At 39.3% G+C, this 27,074-nt stretch overlaps 3 protein-coding genes across 3 annotated transcripts; 2 read left to right on the top strand and 1 right to left on the bottom strand.

Moving 5' to 3' along the window:
• The first annotated feature begins 204 nt into the window (after positions 1-204).
• LOC121759560 (probable plastidic glucose transporter 1) lies at positions 205-5,053 on the top strand. The gene is made up of 12 exons (XM_042155194.1): positions 205-488; positions 600-702; positions 876-1,070; positions 1,495-1,594; positions 1,954-2,066; positions 3,207-3,300; positions 3,399-3,555; positions 3,702-3,848; positions 3,932-4,005; positions 4,155-4,243; positions 4,412-4,526; positions 4,744-5,053. The coding sequence occupies exons 1-12, from the start codon at positions 278-280 to the stop codon at positions 4,921-4,923; spliced, it is 1,578 nt and encodes a 525-aa protein (XP_042011128.1). The 5' UTR covers positions 205-277; the 3' UTR covers positions 4,924-5,053.
• A 2,804-nt stretch (positions 5,054-7,857) lies between these two features.
• Positions 7,858-9,300, top strand: LOC121757748. Its single transcript, XM_042153245.1, has 2 exons — positions 7,858-8,260; positions 8,333-9,300. The coding sequence occupies exons 1-2, from the start codon at positions 7,858-7,860 to the stop codon at positions 9,298-9,300; spliced, it is 1,371 nt and encodes a 456-aa protein (XP_042009179.1).
• Positions 9,301-20,879: 11,579 nt separating this feature from the next.
• LOC121759583 (RHOMBOID-like protein 13) lies at positions 20,880-22,318 on the bottom strand. Its single transcript, XM_042155223.1, has 2 exons — positions 22,134-22,318; positions 20,880-22,049 (listed from the first exon to the last, which is right to left on the bottom strand). Exon 2 carries the CDS (start codon positions 21,930-21,932, stop codon positions 21,147-21,149), a length of 786 nt encoding a protein of 261 aa, XP_042011157.1. The 5' UTR covers positions 21,933-22,049; positions 22,134-22,318; the 3' UTR covers positions 20,880-21,146.
• Between the last annotated feature and the right edge of the window lie 4,756 nt (positions 22,319-27,074).

The following is a 27,074-nucleotide window of genomic DNA, read 5'->3' as shown; positions in this document are numbered from 1 at the left end:
TTTACCGTACCGAAATCTATCGGTATGGTATCATACCGTACCGCAACTTGTGGTATACCGTAAATTCGGTATTTTCGATATTTTTTGGTACGATAAGTGCGGTATTTCGGTATTACGGTATATTTTGCCAGCCCTACTCGTAGATATTTATAGCAAACCTCCATATTTAAAACATTAGATATTAGATAGGTAGTAATCGGGAAAACAAGTATCTATATCGTCGTGATCCCAGCAGCATCATACCACTCCATTCATTTCTCCGGTACTGATATTTCTCATGATTCAGATGTTAGGGGCTTCTCCATTACTCCTCACCTCAAAATGTCACCCAATAATTTCCCTCTATCCTTCCACAATTTCATCCAACACAATCAACAACCCATTTTCTATTTCCATTTCTCGCTCATTACCCAACAACAACTTCAAAATCACTTGTATAAAACAAGAGCAGCCTCCTGAGTTGGATCCCCACGCCAATAAAAGCCCAGGTTATAATTAGACCTTCCCATCCTTTTCCAGTTGTGGGTTTTGCTATTTTTGTTTTTGTCATGAGGATCATCTTGAGGATTGGTTATATGTGCTTTGGTGTTAATGTTCAGATGATGAAAAAGGCGGTAAAGAGGTGGATTTTGGGTGGTTGCCTGCATTTCCCCATGTTTTAACTGCTTCCATGTCCAATTTTCTCTTCGGTTATCATATTGGGTAAAGTGTTTTAGATCCGACTTTATTTGTTATGTAGCTTTCTTGTTACTTTGTTGACCATAGCTGATTTTAGCTTTGGAAAAAAGTTAACTTGGTAGACTTGAATTTAGCTTGAGGAATGCATATGCCTAATATGATTATCTGGATGTTACTGTGATCTCATTGTGGTGCAGTGTAATGAATATTGTGTCTATAGCCAAAGAGCTCGGATTTGAAGGAAATTCCTTTCTTGCGGGACTTGTGGTTAGTATATTCATCGGTGGTGCATTTATTGGAAGCATAAGTTGTGGCTACCTACTCGATAAACTTGGCTGTCGCCGCACCTTCCAACTCGATACTGTTCCTCTCATTTTAGGTGCAATTGTTAGGTAAGTTTGTTCAATTATCATGATTTCGTATTGTTCTAATCATGAAAATTGCTCAAATCTTTCGCAAATTACTATAAGCACATGATCTATGATCTGGTGTACATCTGTTTCTAGAAATGTTTTGGCACTTCAAAAATTTTAGAAAGCAAAATGTTCTTATGGATTCATGACGGTGCCTTTGGGCGTTTATTCTGTAAAAAAGAAAAAAGAAAGAAATAACTGCAATATGAGGAACAGATTCGTTGAGCGCCTGATAATGTAATTTATTCAAATTAGGCTTTTCGAATGTGCACGGGCACTTTAACCATAAGGTTGGAATATTACATGAAAAAACCAATAAATTAGAACACTTGAATCTCCTCATTGATGATCAATTCATATCATGAATTGTCATATTTAATAATAGTTTCAAATAACTCTGCAGTGCTCAAGCACATTCCCTGGATGAAATACTCTTTGGAAGATTTCTAGTGGGCCTTGGTATTGGGGTGAACACAGTACTTGTTCCTATTTATATTTCAGAGGTAAGGTTAGCATCTAAAATTGGTTACTTTCGGAGTCGCAAGCATTATCTATGTGGATAAAAAATGTAATTTTTTACTATGCAAGCTACAATAATAATAATGATTTTCCATGCGTATCTTCATGCTACCACTTTTCACTGAAAATGTTTTAGACTCTTTGCTGCCCCATATGAGGAGTTATGTTTCATCCATATGGAGCTATTGAGGGTTTGAGTTTTTAGCCTCAGACTAAATAATTGATTCTTGTCTCGCGAATTAAAAATATAACCTGCCTAAACGAATTTTACATTGCAGTACTCAAGTTTAATAGCTTTAATATGGATTTCCACTTCTGCTGTTAACTTCTACATTGCTTATAGGTTGCCCCAACAAACTTCAGGGGTTTCTTAGGGACCTTTTCTCAGATTGGGACATGCCTTGGAATCATAGTTTCACTATTTCTAGCTATTCCTTCAGAATATGATCCCCATTGGTAAGTATACATATATGTATGCATCTCCACTGGCTCTAGAAGAAAATGTAATGTTCTTAAATTCTTTAAAGGTTTTCGTTCATAACTATTTGAGGAGAAACAATTGGAGGGAAAAATGGCAACAAGGTTATAATGTAACATGTCGTCCATGTTGCATTATAATCCATCTTTTGTATACCTAATAATGATTCTTGCAATTCAATTAGGGGAAAATATGTAATTTGATGCAATGGGTTCTAATTCTATCCTGGAGGAGGGATTAGGTATAGTTTTTTCAGAGGGAGTTTGAATACCCCTATCTAGGGCTGGCAATTTTCGACACGACACGATAATCCGACACGAATCCGCACGAAATTATTGGGTTGGGGTCAAGTCTTATTGGATCCGTGTCCTTATCGGGTTGACCCATTAAGAACCCGATAATTTCGGGTTGGGTTCGGGTCGGATGCGGGTCGGATACGGGTAACCCATTAAAAATAATATTATTATTTTTATTATTATTTAAAAAAATATATATTACTTTAATTTTTTAATTTCTTATAAATTAGGTTTAAATGGTATAAAACGAATTTTAATTGTGTAAATTAGGTTAAAAATTAAGGTTTAATCGTGTAATATTAGGTTTTAATCGTGTAATATCAGGTTCGGGTTGTTATCGTGTCGTGTCAACCCATATTATATCGTGTCGATAACGGGTTCGTGTCGGGTGCGGGTCGTGTTCGGATTTGAAGGTAGCAGGTCGGGTTCGTGTTCGGATTTACAGTTTCCTTAACAGGTCGGGTTCAGGTTAGGCCTTATTGGGTTGGGTCATTATCAGGTTGACCCGATAACGACCCAATCCGCACGATTTGCCAGCCCTACCCCTATCATGAAGGGTTTACTATCCAACTCTTCTAGCTTGGTCAGGTTCGTGTGGACAGTAAAGCACCCCCCTGTCAAATTGTTTTGTATGGGTTCTCACTTTATTATAAGAATTATGGAACTACTTTCTATTCTATATTTTGAAATGTCTGTATTCAGCCATCCTCTTCTTGACTACTTCTATCTTCTTGTCTCATCTATTTCCTGTAATCATATAGAATCTGCTCCATGACATTACTTCATTAATCCAGTGCTGATATTTGTACTGTCAATTATTAGGTGGAGAATAATATTATACATGGCTAGTGTACCTGGGATTGCTCTGGCACTTGGCATGCAGTTTGCTGTTGACAGCCCTCGCTGGCTATGGAAAGTATGAAATAATGTTCTCTTTGTTTATCCGAGTGATTCTATTCAGAGGCCTCTTTGATCTCATGCTCATGACTTTGTATTTCTTGACAAACTTTGTAGGCAGGGAGAGTTGATGATGCTAGAGGAGTTATACGTGACCTCTGGGGGCCATCTTTAGTAGATCAAGCTATTGAAGAAATTCAGTCCGTAATCAGAAACGATGGTGCTGATTTAGATAGCAGTTGGTTGGACCTATTCGAGGAGCCCCACTTTAGAGGTGGTGACAAGGTGTATTTTCATTTCTTGTTTGGCAATGCATGTGCTTATGTGCCTGAAGAACTTGAATGCTATTAATAGTCTGAAAAAAATTTAGCAATATCGTTTGTGGGATTAAATATTGGATGTGTTGTGGCTGTGGTGCAGTTGCTTCCATTGGAGGTGCCCTTTTTATATTGCAGCAGCTTGCTGGCATAAATGGGGTTCTATATTTTTCATCATTGACTTTTCAAGACGTTGGAATCACAAGCAGCGCTTTAGCAAGTTTGTTTGTTGGACTTACGAACTTTGCAGGTGTGGACTCTACCAAATGTGTTGGCTTTTCACATTAACCTCATGTAAAGCCCTCATTTTTTCTGGTATGCTCTGATTTTCAGGTGCACTATGTGCGTCGTCCTTGATGGACAAGCAAGGGAGACAAGTGCTTCTGATTGGAAGTTACCTTGGAATGGTATCTAAATAAATGTGACAAATTAGCATATTTTCAGATAGCCACTTAAGTCTATGTCTATTGCATAGAACTAGACGTGCTGCCACCGGTTCAATTACTGGCGGTTCCGCTCCAGTTACAGTTAACCATGCATGTCTGTTTTTTCGCAGGCTATGTCTATGTTTGTGACAGCTGGAGCCATCAGCTTTCCTGTTGACCCGGTGATCAGCAGCAACTTATCAATATTGGGCACTATCATGTATGTCCACTAACAAAATACCACAAGTGAAACAACAGATATTGCTCCTATTTTTTCATGCATTACACCTTTGTTTCCATGTTAGCTTTGTGATTTTCTGTTGTCCTTTTCCATATTGGTGATTTTTCACCACTTTTAATTCAATGCATGTCATGTTTAATTTTGTAGGTATATATTTTCGTTTGCTGTTGGAGCCGGTCCAGTTACTGGACTTATTATTCCAGAGCTTAGCAGCAGCAGGACACGAGGGAAAATCATGGGCTTCAGTTTCTCTGTTCACTGGGTATGTACAGAAAATCATAACACATCCAAATTAAGAATTGTTATTTCCTCAAGTTTCTCTATATTAGTCATTATAAAGGGATTCCAAAGATAAGTAGAATCAATAAAATGAATTTGATAACTTGTGTGCATCCATTGAATTGAGACTCGTAACTAAGCTTTATTACTAAAGCTATGAAGAAATATGAATATAACAGTTGGGTATGTGCTGAAATCAGGTGTTCAACTTCTTGGTGGGACTGTTTTTCCTTGAATTGGTGGAGAAGTTTGGTTTGGGTCCAGTTTACGCAGGTTTCGGTGGCGTATCGTTGGTAGCAGCTGCATTTGCTTACTATTTTACAGTTGAAACTAAAGGGCGATCTCTAGAAGAAATTGAGATGTCACTGAGGAATAAATGACAGCAGATCCGGCCTTCTAGCTGTCTGCAGAAAATCCTTTATCTCATGAATCTGCTTTGCTTTGCTTTGGCTGCAAGTTACAAAAAGTTCGATGCAAAAACCTAATCAGTCAACTATCTTAACACTTAAATGTTAGCATAGTGGTACCCAACCCTTACTGAGAGAAACACTAAAATTGAACAACAGTCTGTCAATCACAATGTTAAAAACAGGTCAAATCATACATGATAATAATCTCAAAACCATACACAAAAATATAGAAAATTTCAGTAATAATATCTACAGACCCTTTGAGTAATTAATAAAGAAATAGGAACCTGATTATCTACTCCTGTATATCTTATCTTCCTAGATCATTAAGAAACAAATATAACTAGACAAAACATCTGAAAATACAGAAACAGAACATCTAAACATATCAACTCGACTTGTTTCATAGCACAGAATATACATGCTAACAAATGTATCACCTATCGAAAACGAAACTCTGAAAAAAAATGAACTCTTTAATCAGAAAATATAAAGAGACCGATTACAGGGAGTCAAATACATTTACATAAAGAAAAAATCAAAATTTTCGGATTTTATCTACACGGAAACTAAACCAGAGAAATAAATCAACAACTAAGCAATTATTCACAATACTCTATCTTGAAACGAGAGAGAGCTAAACGTAAATAAACTAGCTCATATTATAACGATACAAAAAGATTCAAGGTGATGAAACAATTTACCATTTTGGCAGATGAAATTTGCAGAACCGACGATAACCAAAACCCTAAAGCCTGCGATAAAATCTAGAGCCCTAAATAATCCTGAAGCAAACTGTTTTCGGGCTCGGCCCAACAAATTTTTTATTTTGCTTGATTACATACTTGTATACTTATTCAAAATTTAGGGTGTGAAATTAGAATTATAGTAATAGTAATGCTTATTATCATAAAAATACTTGAATTATAAATTGAATAAATTTTTTTAATTCATTTAATTTCACAATTTAAATTTAAATAAAAATTCATTATAAAATTAACAAACTTCACGCACATTTAGTGTCCACAAAATAAACACACTACACACAAGATACAAATAAACACACACCACACACACTCTCTACGCCCATACCCACAATGCAGACTTGCCCAAACACACACTACACATATTACACATACACAAATAAAGACCTAGTCCATTAATCCGAACTTGAACTCGGACACGAATTGTTAAGAAAACTCTCAACCCAAACTCGAACTTGATTTATTGAGGATATATCAAAGATCCTCAATTCCAAAATTCTCGAGGATTTCATATGATGAACGAACAAACGATTATTCTGTCCAATAGTCACCTCAATTCGAAAAGTATTGGATCATAATTTAGGTATTCTATTGAACGAACTAACGATTATTTTGTCCTTATACCATGATAGAAAAATAGAATTCGGAAATTAACAAGAGACTAGTAAAAAACATTAAAGACTATAAGAATCCTAGGGCATCGACAATCAGCCACAATCCATTTTTTTCCTTGTCATGATAGCATTTTAAATTTCAGCCACTAACAACCGTAATAAGCTTGCCCCAAAATTAGCCATAACTTATTTCAACTTTTTTAAAAGTTTTTTAGTTAGCAAATAAAATATAATAGCAAAAAAACATAGATTAAACACAATACTAATACTTGATATTAAAAAACGTACATATGAAAAAAAACTAGTAGAACAAAGAAAAGAACACATCAAGAATATCTCAATTTTGTGTGAAGCTTCTGAACGATGTCGCATACATTTTTCACATATCCTCGTCTTGGGACTCCTCAAAAAGCTTCATGGTGTGAATAAACGTCTCCTTCATCGATGCCTCAGTGATCGCCTGGATGTTGGCATCAACGTTGCCGTGGGTGGCTCAGTAGCCTTGTCCTTGCTCTTTGTATTGGCAACTTTTTGGTTAATGGGACGACTTTCATTTGGCACTTGTGTGCCATCGCTCTCCTCCATAGGACAATTCAAGTTGAAGGCATCGCCTCGCCGCTGCAGGTGTATTCGTCGTTGGTGTTCACCTTGGTCCTCTTAGGGCCGCCAGCCTCACCACCCGACATGAATTTTGAGAAATCCTTCATGAGCACGAACACATTGTAGTAGTTGAACTCCTGCAGCAAATTGTCACTGGAGTACGTCTCCATTGCCCTCTGACGGATGCAATGTTATTAAATATTGGCTATGGTGCCGCCGTGGCGCCATTGCATGGCGGGTTTCAAGAAAAACGCCATCGCCACGAGCTGCCATGAAACTTTTTAATGGCGACTGCCATTTGCCGCCATGAATGAGGCGCCATGGCATGTATGGCGTCAATTTTGATTGGGCTACCCCCAATCCTCAACCCAATTAGCAAATAAGATGGCCCAATTGTTTTTACCCCCTAACCCGGTTCAAACCCGACCCAATTAATAAAAAACTAGGGTTTTTCTTCTTAGAAATTAGAATCAGATTTCTCACCCCACAAAACCCTAGCTGCGCCAACCACCAAAAAAACACTAGCACCAAACGACTCCGCCTCCCCCCCCCCCCCGGTCGCCGGTTAGCCCTCCCCCCACGTCGCAATCAGCTCCCGCCCCGTCGCCAGGCGCCGCCCACCCAAATTCTTAAGGTAATTTCATTTCATTCATATAAGTTAGTAAATTCAAGCATAATTTATTGCAAATTCAAAAAAAATGCAGAATATTTAGGGCAGCGAGTTAATACAATTGCTTCTTCTCTTTTGAAATATAGTTAATACAATTTTACCAATGTCTCATGGAGAAGAAGCAACATCAATGGCAGTGAGTAGAGCAGATTCTAGTAATGTTTCTGCTACTAGAACAGATCCGGGGTGGAAGTATTGCATTAAAGTGGACAAGGCATCCATTAATAAGGTGCCATGCATTTTTTGCGACTAACAAATGAATGGTGGCATCACTAGGGGCAAAGAACACTTGATGGGGAAGAAGGGAGAAGTTGTTGCATGCTCGAAGTGTCCGAAAAGTGTTCGTGAAGAACTTTGGAAATATTTTACCGACAAAAGAGCTGCAGGATCCTCTCACATTCCTATGTCTAGTCATTCAGCTAGACATGTTGATCTTGGTGGCTTAGGTTTTAATGATGATGAAGATGAAGATGACATGAGACCTAATGTAGGTCAAACACAAAAGAAAGCAGATCGTCCACTGAAAGGGCCTATGGATTTGCATACTAGAAATACCGAGACAGCGATGCAAAAGCGAAGCAAAGAGAGGCCGAGGCAGCTGAATGTGAGGGAATCTGTTGACAAAGAAGCTGTAACCCGAGTTCATCAATATATTGCTCGTTTTCGGTATCAAGCGGGCTTGTCATTCAACTTGATTCTATTGCCAAGCTTTTAAGATATGCTCCATGCAGTTGGTGACTTTGGCAAGTATTTGCCTGCTCCTAGCTACCATGACATTCGAGTTCCTCTTTTAGAGAATGAGGTCAAATATACAGATTCATTGATGAAGAAAAAGAAGAACGAATGGAAACTTTATGGTTGCACAATCATGTTAGATGGATGGACTGATCGGAGGCAAAAGACTATTATTAACTTCTTGGTTAATTCTCCGGGTGGATCGGTCTTTATTAAATCTGTTGATGCATCTAGCTTTGTGAAAACAGGGGAAAAACTGTTTGAGTTGCTTGATTCCGTCGTGGAGGAGATCGGCGAAGAACATGTTGTCCAAGTAGTTACAGACAATTGGAGTAACTATGTAGCCGCGGGAAAGATGTTGATGGAAAAGAGAAAACATCTTTATTGGGCTCCATGTGCAGCTCACTGCATAGACCTCATGCTTAAGGACATTGGTAAGATTCCCGTCATTCAAAGAACCATTCGAAGGGCCATTAGTCTTGTTGGCTATATTTATAGCCACGGTTTTACCTTACATTTGTTGAGAACTTTCACAAAGAAGAAGGACTTGGTGAGGCCGGCCATCACTCGGTTTGCTACATCCTTTTTATCATTAGAAAGGTTGCAACAGGAGAAATATAACATTAGGAAAATGTTTATTTCTGATACGTGGATCCAAAACAAGCTTTCAAAAGAAGCTAAGGGGAAGGAAGCAGCTAGGACAACACAATATTCTCCATTCTGGAAGAACGTGGTTTACACACTCAAATTGGGAATTTCAGTAGATATAGGAATTTGGCTTACATTTGGAGATAATTTAAGGTTATGTGAATACTCTGGATTTGAAAAAATTGGGGATTCTGATAAGGTGGTGCAAAATTTGAAAAATTTTGTGAACTTGGATATTCTGATGATTGTTGAGAATTTTGGGAATTTTGATAGGTTGGGAAAAAACGGCGATAATTCAGATGATTTGGATCTATAAAACCAAATTTATCAAAACAAGAAGGAATGGAAATTTTGTTTGATAAATTTGGTTTGCTTGTGATCAGTTCTCCATGTTAAGTGAGATATATATAGAAAAATGAAGCACAACATAGTAGCAAATAATGATAAAAATAATAATAAATACTCCCCCCGTCCCATAATAGATGTTACACTTTCCTTTTTAGTTTGTCCAATAAAAGATGCCACATTTCCTTTTTTGGAAAAAGTTCACTCTCACATTAATATACATATATTATTTTCTCTTTCCACTTAACATACAAAAGAACACCTCCTAAAATCCAGTGCCAATCCCCAAGTATGACATCTACTATGAGACAGAGAGAGTAATAAAAAATAATAAATTAAACATAAATAAAAAAATGAAGTAGTTCACGTCATTTTTTGGAAGAGTGGTTCACATGATTTTTTTGGAAGAATAATTCACATGATTTTTTTAGAATAATAATAATAATAATAATTGAATAAAACAAATTAATAATTAAAAATAATAAAACATTTTAATGTTCAACCAATAAAAATGTGACATGTGGACTTGACCCTCACTCTTTGTATGGGTCGACTGAGCAACACCAAACAAGGAGGGGGGTTGAGGTAATTGATTTTAGAATTATTTTTATTTGTTATTATTTTGTCTTTTTATGGGTGACCTTGGTTACAAAGTCACCGATGGAAGTAGTCTTAGAGGCTTGACTGTAGTGAATTCAAGGCTCTCTTTCTTTCTTTTTTTTGATTGAAAAATGAATATAAATTATAAAGGTCGTGCAAGAATCTGTGAGATTTGATCCGAGCATCAACTAATCTATTTATTGTTTTCCTTTTTTGTACTTAGGGCGGATGGAGAGATGTTCCCATTTTTTCTTTTTTCAAAGAAATTGTTGTCAAACAGTGTTTTACAGTAATTAGGAATTCTCGTAGTGGGGCTTTTTATCTTATTTATATTTATATTGATTAAAAAATGGTGATTAATTCCGAAGGCGCATATTGAAGAAAATAAAAATAAAGTTTTCTATTTTAGATCTGTTTATAATATATCATATAGCTGCTCAAACAATATGAATTTAATTTTGAATTTCTGAGCAGTATATTTAACTTATTCTCGTAATTAGTTATATTTATAGAAATATATTAACAAATCCGTTGTAGTTTAGTTGGTTAACGGGGTCAAGTCCCGGCAACGCAATTTTTTTATCCTTATTTTATACGTATAAATATATTGTTAACGGAACAACTTTTGCAGTGCTCACCGGCATTTATCTTTCGTCACACCGATTAATAAAATAATGATAATAGTACTAATTAAATTCTGTCACAGCTTAATGGATTATTTCAGGTTCTGAGTTGTAGCACATTATTTTTACAAGACAAATCAATGAACAATTTAAAATTCCCAATTAAAGTCATAGTCATTATTTCGTTCCTTGTTCTATTTTATCTTTTATTTTGTTAACTACAGTGTTATTTTAGGTCATTATTTTGTTATCAACCAAATAACTGAATAAGTTTATATCTTAGAGTTTAATTTAGTTTTAGTGTCTTTCTTGCATGAGGATATATCTAGGCGATGTTCATTCTTTTATCAATCCTAAATCGGTATCTCTCGATTACACAAATCTAGGTCAACATATCCAATTGATAGCTAAGCAATTGAATTGAAAAGGCATAAGAATGAAACAAAATAATCTCAAGAGCGTAGGTAATCAAAAGCTATTAAATTAATCATAAGTGTTCATTGTAGTCTTCACCAAAACTCTACAAAAGATTTAGCTACTCATATTCAACTCAGAAACACAAGAATAATCCATAAACATTGAGTTGAACAGAAAAACTAATGAAAATACTCTCAAGGATGGATTGAATGACAATTCGTCTTCGTCTTCAACCTTGTTGAGGATTGGGACTCCTTATCTCTCAAATCTGCTCTCAAACCTTCAAAAGCTGCTTTTGGAGCGTGTCTAATGTGTGGGAGTCGAAAACCCTAGGTCTCTTTTATACCCGGGGCGGAAATAAAAGCAATTGTAAAGCTCCGCACGAAACGCCCAGCCGAGCAATTTTAAGTCGCCAGATCGCCCGGTCGGGCGAACTCTCTAGATTCTCAATTCCTTCCAAAACGCCCGGTCGAGCGATTTTTAACTAGATCTAGCGCCCGGTCGGGCGAACTCTCTGTACTCCAGCCCCGAACTCCTTTTCAACTCATTTTCACCTTTTTAACTACAAACACTCGACAAACACATCAAAACACCTAAATAGTGGATAATGGATACAAACTCAAGTAATATGCTACAAAACACTGAAATATTCATGTTAAACATCCAAAATACTTGCTAAACTACGAGTTCATCAAATTCCCCCAAACTTAAATATTAGTTTGTCCTCAAACAAGAAGTAGAAAACAGAGAATAGGAACTCGTATAAGTATGTTGGATTGTCATCACTGCCTTAGTAAAAGAAAACAGAATCATCATGTATCAATAACTTCGCTTGCAAGTAAACCCAATTGAACATTGCTTCAAGCTACTAGCACGTATTCCACTTTGTCAATTTTCCCTCACAAGATGCATATAGTGTGATTTTTTTTTTCTTTATTTTTCCCTCACTCTCAAAGTGTATATGTATAGTATGAACCTCTCAAATCAATAAAAAATGTATAGCTTACCATAAGCTTGCTCGAAGTCTAGACTCTCCTCTACTATGTTGTGACTACAGATTTAGGATCCGAAAGGTCTTTTTCAAAGGTTGTAATGTAAGGCTCTTTGGTTAGGTGAGGAAAATTTGGCCAAAGTGACTATAATCCCGAAATGAAACTACGATTACTCCACCCTTGCGCACTGCAATTCTTAGCTAGTCCTAGGCTTTGCCTAGACTCTTCTCAACCCCCAATTCCCCGAATTTTTGGTATAACAACTCTTATTCATTTTCAAAGACTACGCATTTCTCTCCCGCTTTTTCTTCTTTTCCTCTTTTTTTTATTTTTTAATTTTTTTTAGACATACTTTGCATGTTATTCTCTCATTCCCTTTTGCTACAAAATTCTCCTTTTTCCCTCTTTCACGTGACATAAGGGAACCCAACCCAAATTATTAGCTACCAAAGAAAAGGCTTTTAGGCTTAAAGTTGGCTAACAAGAGATTATAATTTGCAATTAGGATTAAGATTAAGATAAGGGTAGAAGAAGGGATGGCCTAACGTCCTCTCCTATTTCAATAATCACTATGTAGATTCAAGGAGACCGCGGGCAAGTTCTAGAAACATATAACATAGTTGATGAAAAATCACACATTTTTGGAAAAAGATATGGGCTCAATCCTCACATGGTATTTTTCGGTAAAAGACAAAGCAACGAGCAATTCACTCTAGGTAAATCACAAGGAGGGAATACAAGTTACTTAGCTAAATCAACAAGCTTTCACAAACATTTTAAGCCAATTCTCATCATAGGGAACTCATCCAACAAACCTACTCAATTCATCTCCAACTCCCCTTTCAATTTCACCCAAGGGAATATACAAAAAGAAAACAATACAAAAAGAAAAACACACACTAACATAGCACACACAAGGAAAGCTTCACAAATCATCATATCAATTAAGATGCATGCCGGGGTCACTCAAATCACAACGAATTACACCAACGGGGAATCACATTAATGAAAGAGCAAATAGAAGGGAGAAACCCAAATCCACTAGACACCCCCAAACTTATTCCAAGCCAAGGCTAGGATAAGTTTGAAAGAATGTGGATGTAGGGTAAACCTCTACTGATCTGGAGAGTGGTGCGGTGGCTGCCAGCGTGCCATGAACTCTTGTTGTTGTAGCACGAAAGTGGCCCATCGCTCATCATGTAGGGCAATGAAACTGCCCCATTGTGCGTGTAAATTCCCCCACTGCTCGTTGCTCTGTGCAGTCCACTGGGCCCATTGAGCTCCCTGCATTCGCTGCACGTTTACCTCCAAGCTCCCTAATCTTTGGTTGATCGAGGTGATCTCCTCTTCGATCGTATCTTCTCTTCCTCTCCTCCTTAGGTTGCTTGGCCCGGCTCCATCTCCCCCTTGGTGGGTCGGCTCTTCCTCACCTTCCACCTGATTTTCTTCTTCATCTCGCTCGACCTCCATCCCGATCTCGGGAAATTCCATGTGGGGAGCTTCATCAACACTTTAGCTCGGGCTCGCATCGCTAAATTCCAAGTTCCGTGCAATCGCCGCCGTGACTTGTTCGTGGACCGCAACCTTCATCTTCCAGTTCTCCTTGCGGAAAGGACTGTTCACATAGGTGTTGACGGTGTCCGGGAGAGGGTAATGATCTGCTTCCCTCTGTATCAAATATATCTTCCCTCGTTGGTCCACTCCGATCAACCTTGTTCTCTTCAGAAAGCTGAAGTCCATCAAATTGTCACCAATGTCGGCGACCAAGCCCCTCGTCGACACTCCCAGATGGAGTGCAATAGCTGACACAATCGCACCGACACAGAGTGTGCCGGTTTTCTTCTTCGAAGCCCTCTCAAGATGTTTGATCATGAAGTGGCCCAAATTCAAGGGGGCCTCCTTGTGCAAAATAGTCCATAACAGGAAGAGCTTGTCTCTCTGCACGCTCTCATGCTCATGACGAGCGAAGGGATAACATACACACGCCTTCTGGAGTAAGCGCAAGACTGGGTTCCTAATGAGAGAACCATTTGCCCTGTTGGCGGCGAAGCTGTCATCAACGGTAGTGATGGCCTTCCAGAAGTCATTTGCATTGTGACTGAAGCGAAATGGCTCTCTATACACCTCCCCTGTAAACCCAAAGATCTCTTGAATTGTGCCATCGGCATTGTGTATTATGCATTACTCATGCGAAATGGCAACGATCTCCCTCCTGTTCATGATTACCTCAAGGGTAGATAAGATTTCTAGTGTAAGCCTCTGATAGGAGGGGTTCCTCTGTGCCATGAAGAGTCCATTCAGTTGCCCCTCTTCGCAGAGCTCATTGAAACACTGCTCAATGCCCAACCGTCGGATTGTGAGAGGGCATGGATATCTAGCTACCCGGTAGGGTAGCCGTGAGATTGCAGCCCATTTCTTCTTTTCTGCGGCATTTAAGTTAACTCCAGAATGGTTGGGTGCCATCGTTCACTACCTGCTGCTGTATTTTTAAATCCCGCGAAGAAAACACCCGGTCGGGTGAATTCTCTGGACTCCGACTCCTTTAAAACGCTTGATCGGGCGATTTTCCCTAGAGAAAGTGCCCGGTCGGGCGAATTCTCTGGACTCCGAGTCTGTTTCGCCATTTCTTTAGTTTTTTGTTCCTTTGTGTCATATTTTCCTGTTCCACTGACTCAAACTATAAAACACCCTTCTCAAACACATTTAGGCATCACTTAACAAAGCAAACCGAGCGAGACTCAAACATCAAAATTAAAAGAGAAAGAACACACAAACACAAGGAAAACACACAAAAACACACCAAAATAAAAAAAACACACCCGAACACACAAAATCGATAAATTTTACCTACTAGGGGTTGCCTCCCCCATAGCGCAATTGTTTAACGTCGTTTGCCCGATGGTCTTCAAGCTTTCACTCAATGATCCAACCTCACTCGGATAATGTCATCGGAGCCCGTATTTGCTTTAGCGGCCAAATAGAGCTTGTATAGCCGCTTCTTCCACCAAGTGGCCTTCACACATTCCCCAACAACACTTCCTTTAGATCCTCTACTTTCCAATTTGGCCACCTTCTTTTCATCCCCCAAACTATGTTCGTCTTTAAACAACCTTTCGGGTACAAACATCTCCTCCAGAGGTTTCTCCACCTCATCATCCTTACCCTTCACATGTGCCACTTGTATTATCTTGCAATCTTCAACTTTCAAGGGCACCTCTTCCACTGTCTTGACCTCTTCCACTTCATGGCGTTTCATCTTGTCCAATATAGAGAGAATGGCCGTCTTGTTTCCATGCCTAAGGGTGAGTTCTCCCTTAGTGATGTCAATTAGAGCTTTCTCGGTTGCTAGGAATGGTCTTCTAAGGATGAGAGGGACATTTGGATCCTCCTTCATGTCCAAAACAACAAAGTCCACGGGGAAGATAAAATCATTCACCCTTACCAATACATTCTCAAGGAGTCCATTCGGGAATTTGACGGACTTATCAGCCATTTGTAGGGTAATGGTAGTTGGCTTCAAGACACCAAACTTAAACTTTCGGAAGAAGCTTAAAGGCATGAGATTTATGCTTGCCCCCAAGTCACACAGGCCTTAGTTTGCCTATCATTGTGATTGAGAATGATAGGCAAACTAATGCCCTGTGTGACTTGGGGGCAAGCATAAATCTCATGCCTTTAAGCTTTTTCCGAAAGTTTAAGTTTGGTGTCTTGAAGCCAACTACCATTACCCTACAAATGGCGGATAAGTCCGTCAAATTCCCGAATGGACTCCTTGAGAATGTATTGGTATGGGTGAATGATTTTATCTTCCCCGTGGACTTTGTTGTTTTGGACATGAAGGAGGATCCAAATGTCCCTCTCATCCTTAGAAGACCATTCCTAGCAACCGAGAAAGCTCTAATTGACGTCACTAAGGGAGAATCACCCTTAGGCATGGAAACAAGACGGCCATTCTCTCTGTATTGGACAAGATGAAACGCCATGAAGTGGAAGAGACCAAGAAAGTGGAAGAGGCCTAGAGAGTGGAAGAGGTGCCCTTGAAAGTTGAAGATTGCAAGATAATACAAGTGGCACATGTGAAGGGTAAGGATGATGAGGTGGAGAAACCTCTGGAGGAGATATTTGTACCTTAAAGGTTGTTTGAAGACGAACATAGTTTGGGGGATGAAAAGAAGAAGGTGGCCAAATTGGAAAGTAGAGGATCTAAAGGAAGTGTTGTTGGGGAAGGTGTGAAGGCCACTTGGTGGAAGAAGCGGCTATACAAGCTCTATTTGGCTGCTAAAGCAAAGACGGGCTACGATGACATTATCCGAGTGAGGTTGAATCATTGAGTGAAAGCTTGAAGACCATCGGGCAAACAACGTTAAACAATTGCGCTATGGGGGAGGCAACCCCTAGTAGGTAAAATTTATCGCTTTTGTGTGTTCGGGTGTGTTTTTATTTTGTTTTTTTTTTATTTTGGTGTGTTTTTGCGTGTTTTCCTTGTGTTTGTGTGTTCTTTCTCTTTTAATTTTGATGTTTGAGTCTCGCTCGGTTTGCTTTGTTAAATGATGCCTAAATGTGTTTGAGAAGGGTGTTTTATTGTGTGAGTCAGTGGAACAGGAAAATATGACACAAAGGAACAAAAAACTAAAGAAATGGCGAAACAGACTCGGAGTCCAGAGAATTCGCCCGACCGGGCACTTTCTCTAGGGAAAATCGCCTGACAGGGCGTTTTGAAGGAGTCGGGAATCCAGAAACTTCGCCCGACCGGGTGTTTATTAATATTAAATTGCTCGACCAAGCGTTTTCTTCGCGGGATTTAAAAACACAGCAGCAGGTAGTGAACGATGGCACCCAACCATTCTGGAGTTAACTTAAATGCCGCAGAAAAGAAGAAATGGGCTGCACTCTCACGGCTACCCTACCGGGTAGCTAGATATCCATGCCCTCTCACAATCCGATGGTTGGCATTGAACAGTGTTTCAATGAGCTCTGCGAAGAGGGGCAACTGAACGGACTCTTCATGGCACAGAGGAACCCCTCCTATCAGAGGCTTACACTGGAAATCTTATCTACCCTTGAGGTAATCATGAACAGGAGGGAGATCGTTGCCATCAAATTTCGCATGAGGAATGCATAATACACAATGTCGATGGCACAATTCAAGGAGATCTTTGGGTTTACAGGGGAGGTGTATAGAGAGCCATTTCGCTTCAGTCACAATGCAAATGACTTCTGGAAGACCATCACTACCGTTGATGACAACTTCGCCGCCAACAGGGCAAATGGTTCCCTCATTAGGAACCCAGTCTTGCGCTTACTCCAGAAGGCGTGTGTATGTTATCCCTTCGCTCGTCATGGGCATGAGAGCGTGCAGAGAGACAAGCTCTTCCTGTTATGGACTATTTTGCACAAGGAGGCTCCCTTGAATTTGGGCCACTTCATGATCAAACATCTTGAGAGGGCTTCGAAGAAGAAAACCGGCACACTCTATGTCGGTGCAATTGTGTCAGCTATTGCACTCCATCTGGGAGTGTCGACGAGGGGCTTGGTCGCCGACATTGGTGACAATTTGATGGACTTCAGCTTTCTGAAGAGAACAAGGTTGGTCGGAGTGGACCAACGAGGGCAGATATATTTGATATAGAGGGCAGCAGATCATTACCCTCTCCCGGACACCGTCAACACTTATGTGAACGGTCCTTTCCGCAAGGAGAGCTGGAAGATGAAGGTTGCGGTCCACGAACAAGTCACGGCGGCGATTCCACTGAAGTTGGAATTTAGGGATGTGAGCCCGAGCTCGAGTGTTGATGAAGCTCCCCACATGGAATTTCCCGAGATCGAGATGGAGGTCGAGCGAGATGAAGAAGAAAATGAGGAGGAAGGTGAGGAAGAGCCGACCCACCAAGGGGAAGATGGAGCCGGGCCAAGCAACCTAAGGAGGAGAGGAAGAGAAGATAGGATCGAAGAGGAGATCACCTCTATCAACCAAAGATTGGGGAGCTTGGAGGTAAACGTGCAGCGAATGCAGGAAGAGCAGGGAGCTCAATGGGCCCAGTGGACTGCACATAGCAACGAGCAGTGGGGGAATTTACACGCACAATGGGGTAGTTTCATTGCCTTACATGATGAGCGATGAGCCACTTTCGTGCTGCAACAACAAGAGTTCATGGCACGCTGGCAGCCACCGCACCACCCACCAGATCAGTAGAGGTTCACCCCACATCCACATTCTTTCAAACTTATCCTTGCCTTGGCTTGGAATAAGTTTGGGGGGTGTCTAGTGGATTTGGGTTTCTCCCTTCTATTTGCTCTTTGATTAATGTGATTCCCCGTTGGTGTAATTCGTTGTGATCTGAGTGACCCCAGCATGTATCCTAAAAGATATGATGATTTGTGAAGCTTCCCTTGTGTGTGCTATGTTAGTGTGTGTTTATCTTTTTGTCTTGTTTTCTTTTTGTATATTCTCTTGGGTGAAATTGAATGGGGAGTTGGAGACATTTGGAGATGAATTGAGTAGGTTTGTTGGATGAGTTGCCTATGATGAGAATTGACTTAAAATGTTTGTGAAAACTTGTTGATTTAGCTAAGTAACTTGTATTCCCTCCTTGTGATTTACTTAGAGTGAATTGCTCGTTGCTTTGTCTTTTGCCGAAAAATACCATGTGAGGATTGAGCCCATATCTTTTTCCAAAAATGTGTGATTTTTTATTAACTATGTTATATGTTTCTAGAACTTGCTCGCGGTCTCCTTGAATCTACATAGTGATTATAGAAATAGGAGACGACGTTTGGCCATCCCTTCTACCCTTATCTTAATCTTAATCCTAATTGCAAATTATAATCTCTTGTTAGCCAACTTTGAGCCTAAAAGCCTTTTCTTTGGTAGCTAATAATTTGGGTTGGGTTCCCTTATGTCACGAAATGCCCGGTCGGGCGATTTTTAACTAGATCGAGCGCCCGGTCGGGCGAACTCTCTGTACTCCAGCCCCGAACTCCTTTTCAACTCATTTTCACCTGTTTTAACTACAAACACCCGACAAACTCATCAAAACACCTAAATAGTGGAAAAGGATGCAAACTCAAGTAATATGCTACAAAACACTGAAATATTCATATTAAACATCCAAAATACTTGCTAAACTACGAGTTCATCAAATTCCCCCAAACTTAAACATTTGTTTGTCCTCAAACAAGAAGTAGAAAACAGAGAAAGGAACTCGTATAAGTATGTTGGATTGTCATCACTGCCTCAGTAAAAGAAAACAGAATCATCATGTATCAATAACTTCGCATGCAAGTAAACCCAATTGAGCATTGCTTCAAGCTACTAGCACGTATTCCACTTTGCCAATTTGCCCTCACAAGATGCATATAGTGTGATTTTTTTTTCTTTATTTTTCCCTCACTCTCAAAGTGTATATGTATAGTATGAACCTCTCAAATCAATAAAAAATGTATAGCTTACCATAAACTTGCTCGAAGTCTAGACTCTCCTCTACTATGTTGTGACTACAGATTTAGGATCCGAAAGGTCTTTTTCAAAGGTTGTAATGTAAGGCTCTTTGGTTAGGTAAGGAAAATTTGGCCAAAGTGACTATAATCCCGAAATGAAACTACGATTACTCCACCTTTGCGCACTGCAATTCTTAGCTAGTCCTAGGCTTTTCCATCAATAAGAGTTTCATTTCTTTCCAACAAGGGTTTTAAAAAATGTTAAAAGAAGTGGATTGAAAAAGGTTAATAGAATATAGATCTCTCTTTTGTATATATAAGTATAGGGTTGTGATCATTTTTTAGCATAATTGATAATTGAGATGCATTATCAGCCACTCATTTTTATTAAATGAATGGTCCAGAATTTGCCACATGAAATTTTTTTTACTTAATTAATTATGAAAGGGAAGAATGAAAATTTCATGGTACATTTTATTCAATAAATACTTTTTTTAATGTACCATGAAATTATCATTCCGCCATTTCATAATTAATTAATATAAAAATATTATTCATGTGGTAAATTCTGGACCACTCATTTAATAAAAATGAGTGGCTGATAATGCATCTCAATTCTCAATTAGGCTAAAAATCTCAATTGATCACAACCCTATAATGTCAACTATAAGTTGTTGACATTTGATGTGCAGACTATTGACATTTGATGTGCAGGCTATTGACGATAATACCCCCGAGTTGACATAATCTACTTGCAGTTGACATTTCCGAAAATGTCGTGGATGAGTGGCTGAAAATGCATCTCAATTCTCAATTAAGCTAAAAAATCCCAACCTAACAGGACTCTATAAGTATATATTAGTTTACAATGAAATGTGAATGGAATTAGTTAGTGTAGTAGAATGCGAAGCCATATTACCATTTATAGTAAAAATTAACCGGGATAGACTAAATGAAAAAAAGAGACTTGTTTCACGGACAGAGGGAGTAATACTTAAAGAAACCAGAGGCAAAAAAGACAGACCCACGACATGAAGAAAAAGGATCGACAAACAACTGACATGGCCAAGAGAGAAAATGCTGTAGTATCATCCAAGTAACTAAAGAAAGAATTAAGTAGTAGTATAAAACTAGATGCATTCTTGACTGAGAACAACAAAACCAAAGCAGGAAGTATGCATGCATTTCAACGGGAATGAGTGAGAGTTAAATGAATTCCAAACAATAGAGGTTCACTGTTGAAAGAAATGCAGCCACAACACTAACTAAAGTTATTCCGAATATAGTAGATTTAAGAAAGTGAGCACACCAACTCTTAACAAAGGCAAAAACCACCTAAAACAAGTACTATTAATCACGTCAAGGCAGATTCTGGTATAGCAGAATATTCTCTTCTACCATGTTTCACTATATTATGAAAGCTCATTTGTAAGGGTTACTATACTCAATCAATTCTAAAAGAAAAAAATAGGTACTCCATATGCAAGAAATGTGCTTTATTATATCTGTACAACATAACCACTGATATGATGCATAATAATTCAGTTTGAATCCTATTTCTTACTAGTAAGAGAAGACAAACCTGTGATACAAGAATATGACGGCTGCTGCAAGTGAGGACTAAGATCCAAGATAAAAGTGCTGCTTTTCGATACATCGAAAACAGCATGCCAAAGAAAGCTTATTCTTAATCCAATATTCTGTGGCATCCTTATAGTTGCACATACAGAACCTATTTCTTTATGAAGCTACACAAGATTCAAAACACCACCATTTCTAGAAGAAAGAAACCGCACAGATGGTAAGGAAGAATCTTCCATGGATTCAATCTTGAGAAAGCTGAAATTGTACGTACCGGACTTTTTCAAACTAAAAATGAAAACAAGAACAATCCATCCCAACATCGATACAGCCCAGTAGTTGGTCATCCCATGTATCACGCCCCAGGCAATGGCGTACCCAACGATGATCCCAGATAAATGACCAATAAAACTTGCTTGTGGCACAATTATAGACGTGAAGATGAGGGACTCAAAAGGTGCAAAACTGATAGGAAGGGAGAGGAACCCGAAAAGCTCCAGCTTCGAAGAGGGCTGCTTTGTCGACAGTATAGTCATCCACCCGAAAACAACACATGAGTATCCAACAGCAGTCACTCTACGGAAGTAATCAATCTTGAACTTATTGATCAAAATGTGGTACATACCGAGAACTAGCAGCCCCGAGAGCACAACCAGCAACATCGTGTAATGAAGATAGTATTCGACACCAAGCCCTAAATGCCCTAACTCCTCTATAACCCCAAGACTCCAGAGTGCACTCATATTGAAAACAAGATGAAGGATGCTAATATGAGAGAATGCAGATGTGATTACCCGCCAATGATGGCCCTCCAATGCAGTGTCGTACTTCAACCCCACATGTGAATACCCAATCCCCTTTTTCTGAATATAGAACCAAATCAAACTGCATATCGCAATTATACAACTCGTTGCTGGTTTTTCCCAAATCTCATAGATTAAGGGTTTCCCCATCTACACCAAATTGAACTTCCTGACTCGACTGCTATCGAAAATACAGACTCTATAGCAACTAATTCATATGCTACAAAACACCAATCTTTGAGGGCGAAGCATTTGATGAATTGACGACTATGGGGATAAACAGAATTCCAGTATAAGATTCACAAATTCAGTAAATTAAATTTAAACCAAATAACGGAAGTCCAATCTCACCGAAATTCAAATAGAGTAGCATCAAGCAGAGCCAGGATCCTCAATTTATAGAATAGAAATTAAAATTTTGAGTTGTGTGAAATTCGAGAAAGTAGTTACAGTGATCGAGATCCCCTAATTCCAAGGTAAAATCAGGGAGCGAAATTATGGACATATCTATATGGGGGGTTCTACTTGCTCCGGGGCCCACAGGATCACAGGGATATGCCGATAAGACAACTTATAGACGATTATAAATCAAATCGAGATAACACATTTCTTGGCTAAATCAAATCGAGATAACACATTTCGGCCGTTAAAGTACTCCCTCCGTCCCCCAATTTGAGTCACTCTTTGACTCGGCACGAGTTTTAAGGAAAAGTTTGAATGTGTGGTGTAATAAATGGAGTTAGGTAGTGAAATGTGGGGCCCCTTTGACTTTTGGTGTAATGAAGGGTAATTTTGATGTCCAAAAATAGTAAGTGGGAAGAGTGACTCTTATTGGGGGACGGCCCAAAATGGAAAAGAGTGACTCAAATTGGGGGACGGAGGGAGTATTTAATTGAAGGGAGAAAATGTGGGGGTAAGTATTAAAATAGAGAAAGAAAAAAAAGAAAAATATTTTAATAGAAATGAGAAAAAGTGGTTTGGTGTATTAATTGGAGAGAGAAAGTTTCCAAAAAAGAAAATATGCCATCTTAATTGAGACAAATAAAAAAGGAAAACGTATCATCTTAAGCGGGTCGGAGGGATGATTAACTCCAATTCCCATTTATAAATTTATTTATTATTCACAAGTAGTACAACTATTTTAAATTTTTTAATAAGCCATGAATATTGGCACCAAGGGGTAGTAGTAATATTTTTACTTCAAAGTTTAAACTTTGTCACCATCCATAATCATGCCAACTTATAAATTCATACACAAACTATATAGTCTAAATTGTTGGTAAAAATTATATATTATGAAAAGATAACTAATCAACTTTGATTTCTAGTTGCAAAAATTTCAACCAAACACTTCTAGTTGCAAACATTTCAACCAAACACTTTTTATCATTGGAATTGAGAGCACTTTTATATGAAAACCCTCAAACCAGTTTCCCAATTCAACGTCAATTTAATATACTCCCTTCAGTCCCATTAAATATCTCATATTTAACAGGTGTGAGTTTTAAAAATTATTTTATTTTATAAGGAAAGTGAGTGAAAAAAATAGTGGAATATGGACCTCACTTTGATATATAGTACTCCCTTCATCTCTAAAGAGTATGCACTATTTTCTTTTTCGTCCGTCACCAAAGAGTATGAATATTCCAATTTTGAAAACTATTTTCTCTCTAATGAGATGAGACACATTTTCTATCTCTCTTTCTCTTACATTACCAATAATGCATTAAAACTCGTGCCGAACTCAAAGTTCATACTCTTTGGGGACGGATGGAGTATTAGTTTTATAATAATTGTGAGTAGAGTGAGTTAGTAAAATATGTCAGATCCATTTATCAAAAATAATAAAAGTGAAGTGAGACATTTATTGAGGACCATCCAAATAAGGAAACATGTGACATTTAATCGGGACCACAAAGATTTAGATTCCAAAGTCTAGAGAATTTGGACTTTGGATGACAGTCCCAATATCAACAACTTAGAGCATCTCCAATGAAAGAGGTAAATATAAAGATAAAAGAGAAATAAATAACATATTTACCTATTTTTCAAAAAATTATTCTCCAGTGGAAATAGTATTTAGGAAGGTATTATATCTTCTTTAATTTTAAATAAGGGTATTGTGACGCCCCAAAATTTCGTTCCCTTCTCTCGAGATAAATCAGATTTAATTAGTATTATTAAGCGCTAGTAGAAGCCGTGTTACTTTGTAATAGTAGAACTCTCGTTGAACACCGAATGTATAAGCATCTAGTTTTGGAAAATAAAGAGTGAGACTTTATTAATGCAAGGGAAGAGAAAATATATTGGTAAATTACCATGTGAAAAGGATTGTACCTATCTTTGGGATGGTGAATTGAAAGAGACTATACATATATGATTTGCATCATGTGGTGCAACAATTATATGATACAACACCTTCACTTTAAAGACTCTATCACTACACACTTGGAGGCTATACTATTTTTGGCAAGGAGACAAAGTGACATACTAGTCAAATCCTACTATCCTCTCCTTCCCTCCTCCCTCTCGGGTTTGGCATCCCATAAAACCCCAAACTTTGGCCGCCATGTACCTGCAAAAATAACACAAGAGTGAGGGTAGAAGGTGAGCTCATAAATTAAAGAGAAAGGAGACACAAGCTCAATTAAGAAAGGGATGAAGTAGGCTAAACAAATAGCCAAGAGGCTGCAATTTAGAACTTGAGATCAGCCACTTTTGTCCTCAATCCAAGTATCATCAAAGGGGGAATCAAAACAAAAGACCCCAGTAGAGTGAACTCATCACCAAACTCAAAAGGAGCAAAGCAAATCCCCACAAATCCAAGGCTGGAAGGTCAGCCTACAAACAGCCCACAAGTTACACCAAGAAGGCATAGTTAACTCACTCATAAAGCTCAAAAGGGGGCTAAGCTTGTAGCCAAAAAAAAGGAACCCCAATGCCCCATGCACTGCCACAAGAAGCCAAGGGAATGGCCTATAAGAGCATCCACAATGGTAAATAGGCCAGCCATAGGCTAGCCACAACTCCTCCTGCCACATCATCAGCACTTAAAAACTCCTCCTGCCTCATCATCAGGACAAGCAACTGGATAAGCAATAGGCTAGCCACAGTAAACAAAATTATAAAAACAAATAATTAACAATCACATAAAATACAGAATTAAATTTACGACATAGATACGGAAAAATTCAATAATAATATTAAAATTTAAAAAAAGTACATTAATTAAAAAAATTACATTAATTTTAAAAAAAAACTCCTCTTCCACAACGAGCCCCCCCGCCTCCGCCTCACTCCTCGCCGTCGTCGCCGTCGCCGCCGCTATCCGGGACCCCAAATTTGCGGCGTCTGATGCCCGCGTCTGAGCCCCCCAACTGTGACGCGGCGGCATCCAAATCGACCCGCATACTCACGAGCATTGAGTGAAGAAAACTCTTCTCCTCGGGGTCAGTTGCCGCCTTCCAGTCAGCTAAGACCTTGTACATCTGAGCCCGCGTTTGTTGACGCGCGAAGAAGGCGAGCTCGGTTGTCGACTTGCCAACAGGGGGGATGCCGACTGGACCTTCTGGGACCCCTGGCGAGTCCGTTGCGCCCGCCTTTGACCAACCAGGCGAGTGCGGCGAGTAAACGCGGGATGGGACGGGAACTCCTGAACATCCCCGGGGAGGTCGTGGGAACCGCCGCTGCTGCCGCCGCTGTAATCACCGGTATAGTTCAGTCGCTGCTTCTTCGGCCAGCCAGCATCCACACCTGCCCGAAACTTCTCGGAGCCCATCAGCACCTCATAGCAGTTCCAGTAGATGAACTCCTTATAAAGCTCGGGCACGGGGAAGGCTTTCTCCGCTATCCTCCTGCAGTCCTCGTCAGTTTGGCCACTGATCTGCATGCGGAGGGCATTGGTGTACAAGCCCAAAAATCGGGAGACCATAGCCCTGATTCAGTCCCACCCCTTCCGGCACTCCTCCCCGCTGCGTGGCCTCCCCTCCGGGCAAAATGCCTTGTACGCTGCTGCTATTTTAGCCCACAAGTTGACGATCATCTGATTGTTCGAGGTGAGGGGATCATCGTCAACACTCACACACGCCTTGGACAGCGCGACGTTCTACGCATCTATCCACTTCCTCCGTGCCGGGCTCTCATCATCAGCCGGCTGCGACGACTCGCCGACCACCCTGTTACCTCTCCCCTTCTTCTTCTTTAGCGCGCCCCAACCCCGCCCTACTCCCCTCGTTTGAACAGGAGTGTCCGCATCCCCGATATCTATCCCCAACTCCTCTAAGGAGAAAGTCTCAAACCCAGTGAACTGCGTCTCCGATGGGGTCGATGTGTGCGAAGAAGCAGTCAAAAAATCAAAACTGGGGTGATAGACGTTGTCCCTGTGACAACTCAACCCCTCTGACGTATACTCTTATAATAAATAAATCCCTTAACATAAAAACAATTAATACACGTGTCTAATTCATAGACCACCCATATTATATAAGTTCAAACCAACACTTATCCGATACATATTTCAAAATATCCTGTAAAGTAGTGGAACCCTCTCACCACTCTATATACTATACATTTATCTACATGCAAAATGACGAGGAAGAGAAGGTTGCCAAAATGTTTCAGACGCCGAACCTGATAACACGTGAAGTTCCTATGACCCACGTCAGTCAAAACTTACTGCTATCTTATTCCTGAAAAATTTAGTGGTTTAAATGAGCCACAACTCAGTGTATATAAATTTCCATCTTTAATTTCACATGATACAAACATCAAGCATATTCTTTTATCAATACATATAATCAGAACAATATAGATCATAATTTAAAAACAAACCATTTCATATACATATGCATATGCCACTCTATTCAGTTTATTATTCTGTAACAGTCAAGCCTGGTATCTGCCCGGGATTCCTCTATGACCTGAAGGCCTCTCTGTAATTGGACTCATAGGTCCCTCTGTATTTGACCCGAAAATCCCTTTGTAATTGGACTCATAGGTCCCTCTGTATTTTACCCGAAGGTCCCTCTGTATTTGGACTCATAGGTCCCTCTAAAATTTCAGATCCAGTACAAGGCTGTCACAGATCCTCTTTAATCCAATGATTCACATAAACAGTATCATAAACATATCCTTTGCACCAATAACATATCCATATCATATTCCATCAAATTATCCAATATATCTAAACAAACACGTCCATTTCAGCAATCAAATATGCATATCATATTCGACCATTAAAATCAAACAATTCATAATTATATCAATTTCACACCATATAATCCAATAATTCAC

Source organism: Salvia splendens, chromosome 12 (assembly GCF_004379255.2).
Source record: "Salvia splendens isolate huo1 chromosome 12, SspV2, whole genome shotgun sequence".
NCBI classification, from domain to species: domain Eukaryota; kingdom Viridiplantae; phylum Streptophyta; class Magnoliopsida; order Lamiales; family Lamiaceae; genus Salvia; species Salvia splendens.
This window is presented reverse-complemented; position numbering and strand designations above follow the sequence as displayed.

What these genes read in the sequence shown, in the direction of transcription:
- LOC121759560 (XM_042155194.1), top strand. Translation starts at nt 278, where the DNA reads ATGATTCAGATGTTAGGGGCTTCTCCATTACTCCTCACCTCAAAATGT. An exon ending in CGAGGAGCCCCACTTTAGAG is followed by an intron (nt 3,556 to 3,701) that starts GTGGTGACAAGG and finishes GCTGTGGTGCAG; the next exon opens with TTGCTTCCATTGGAGGTGCC. An exon ending in TTGGAAGTTACCTTGGAATG is followed by an intron (nt 4,006 to 4,154) that starts GTATCTAAATAA and finishes GTTTTTTCGCAG; the next exon opens with GCTATGTCTATGTTTGTGAC.
- LOC121757748 (XM_042153245.1), top strand. Translation starts at nt 7,858, where the DNA reads ATGAATGGTGGCATCACTAGGGGCAAAGAACACTTGATGGGGAAGAAG. An exon ending in AGTTCATCAATATATTGCTC is followed by an intron (nt 8,261 to 8,332) that starts GTTTTCGGTATC and finishes TGCTCCATGCAG; the next exon opens with TTGGTGACTTTGGCAAGTAT.
- LOC121759583 (XM_042155223.1), bottom strand. Translation starts at nt 21,932, where the DNA reads ATGGGGAAACCCTTAATCTATGAGATTTGGGAAAAACCAGCAACGAGT.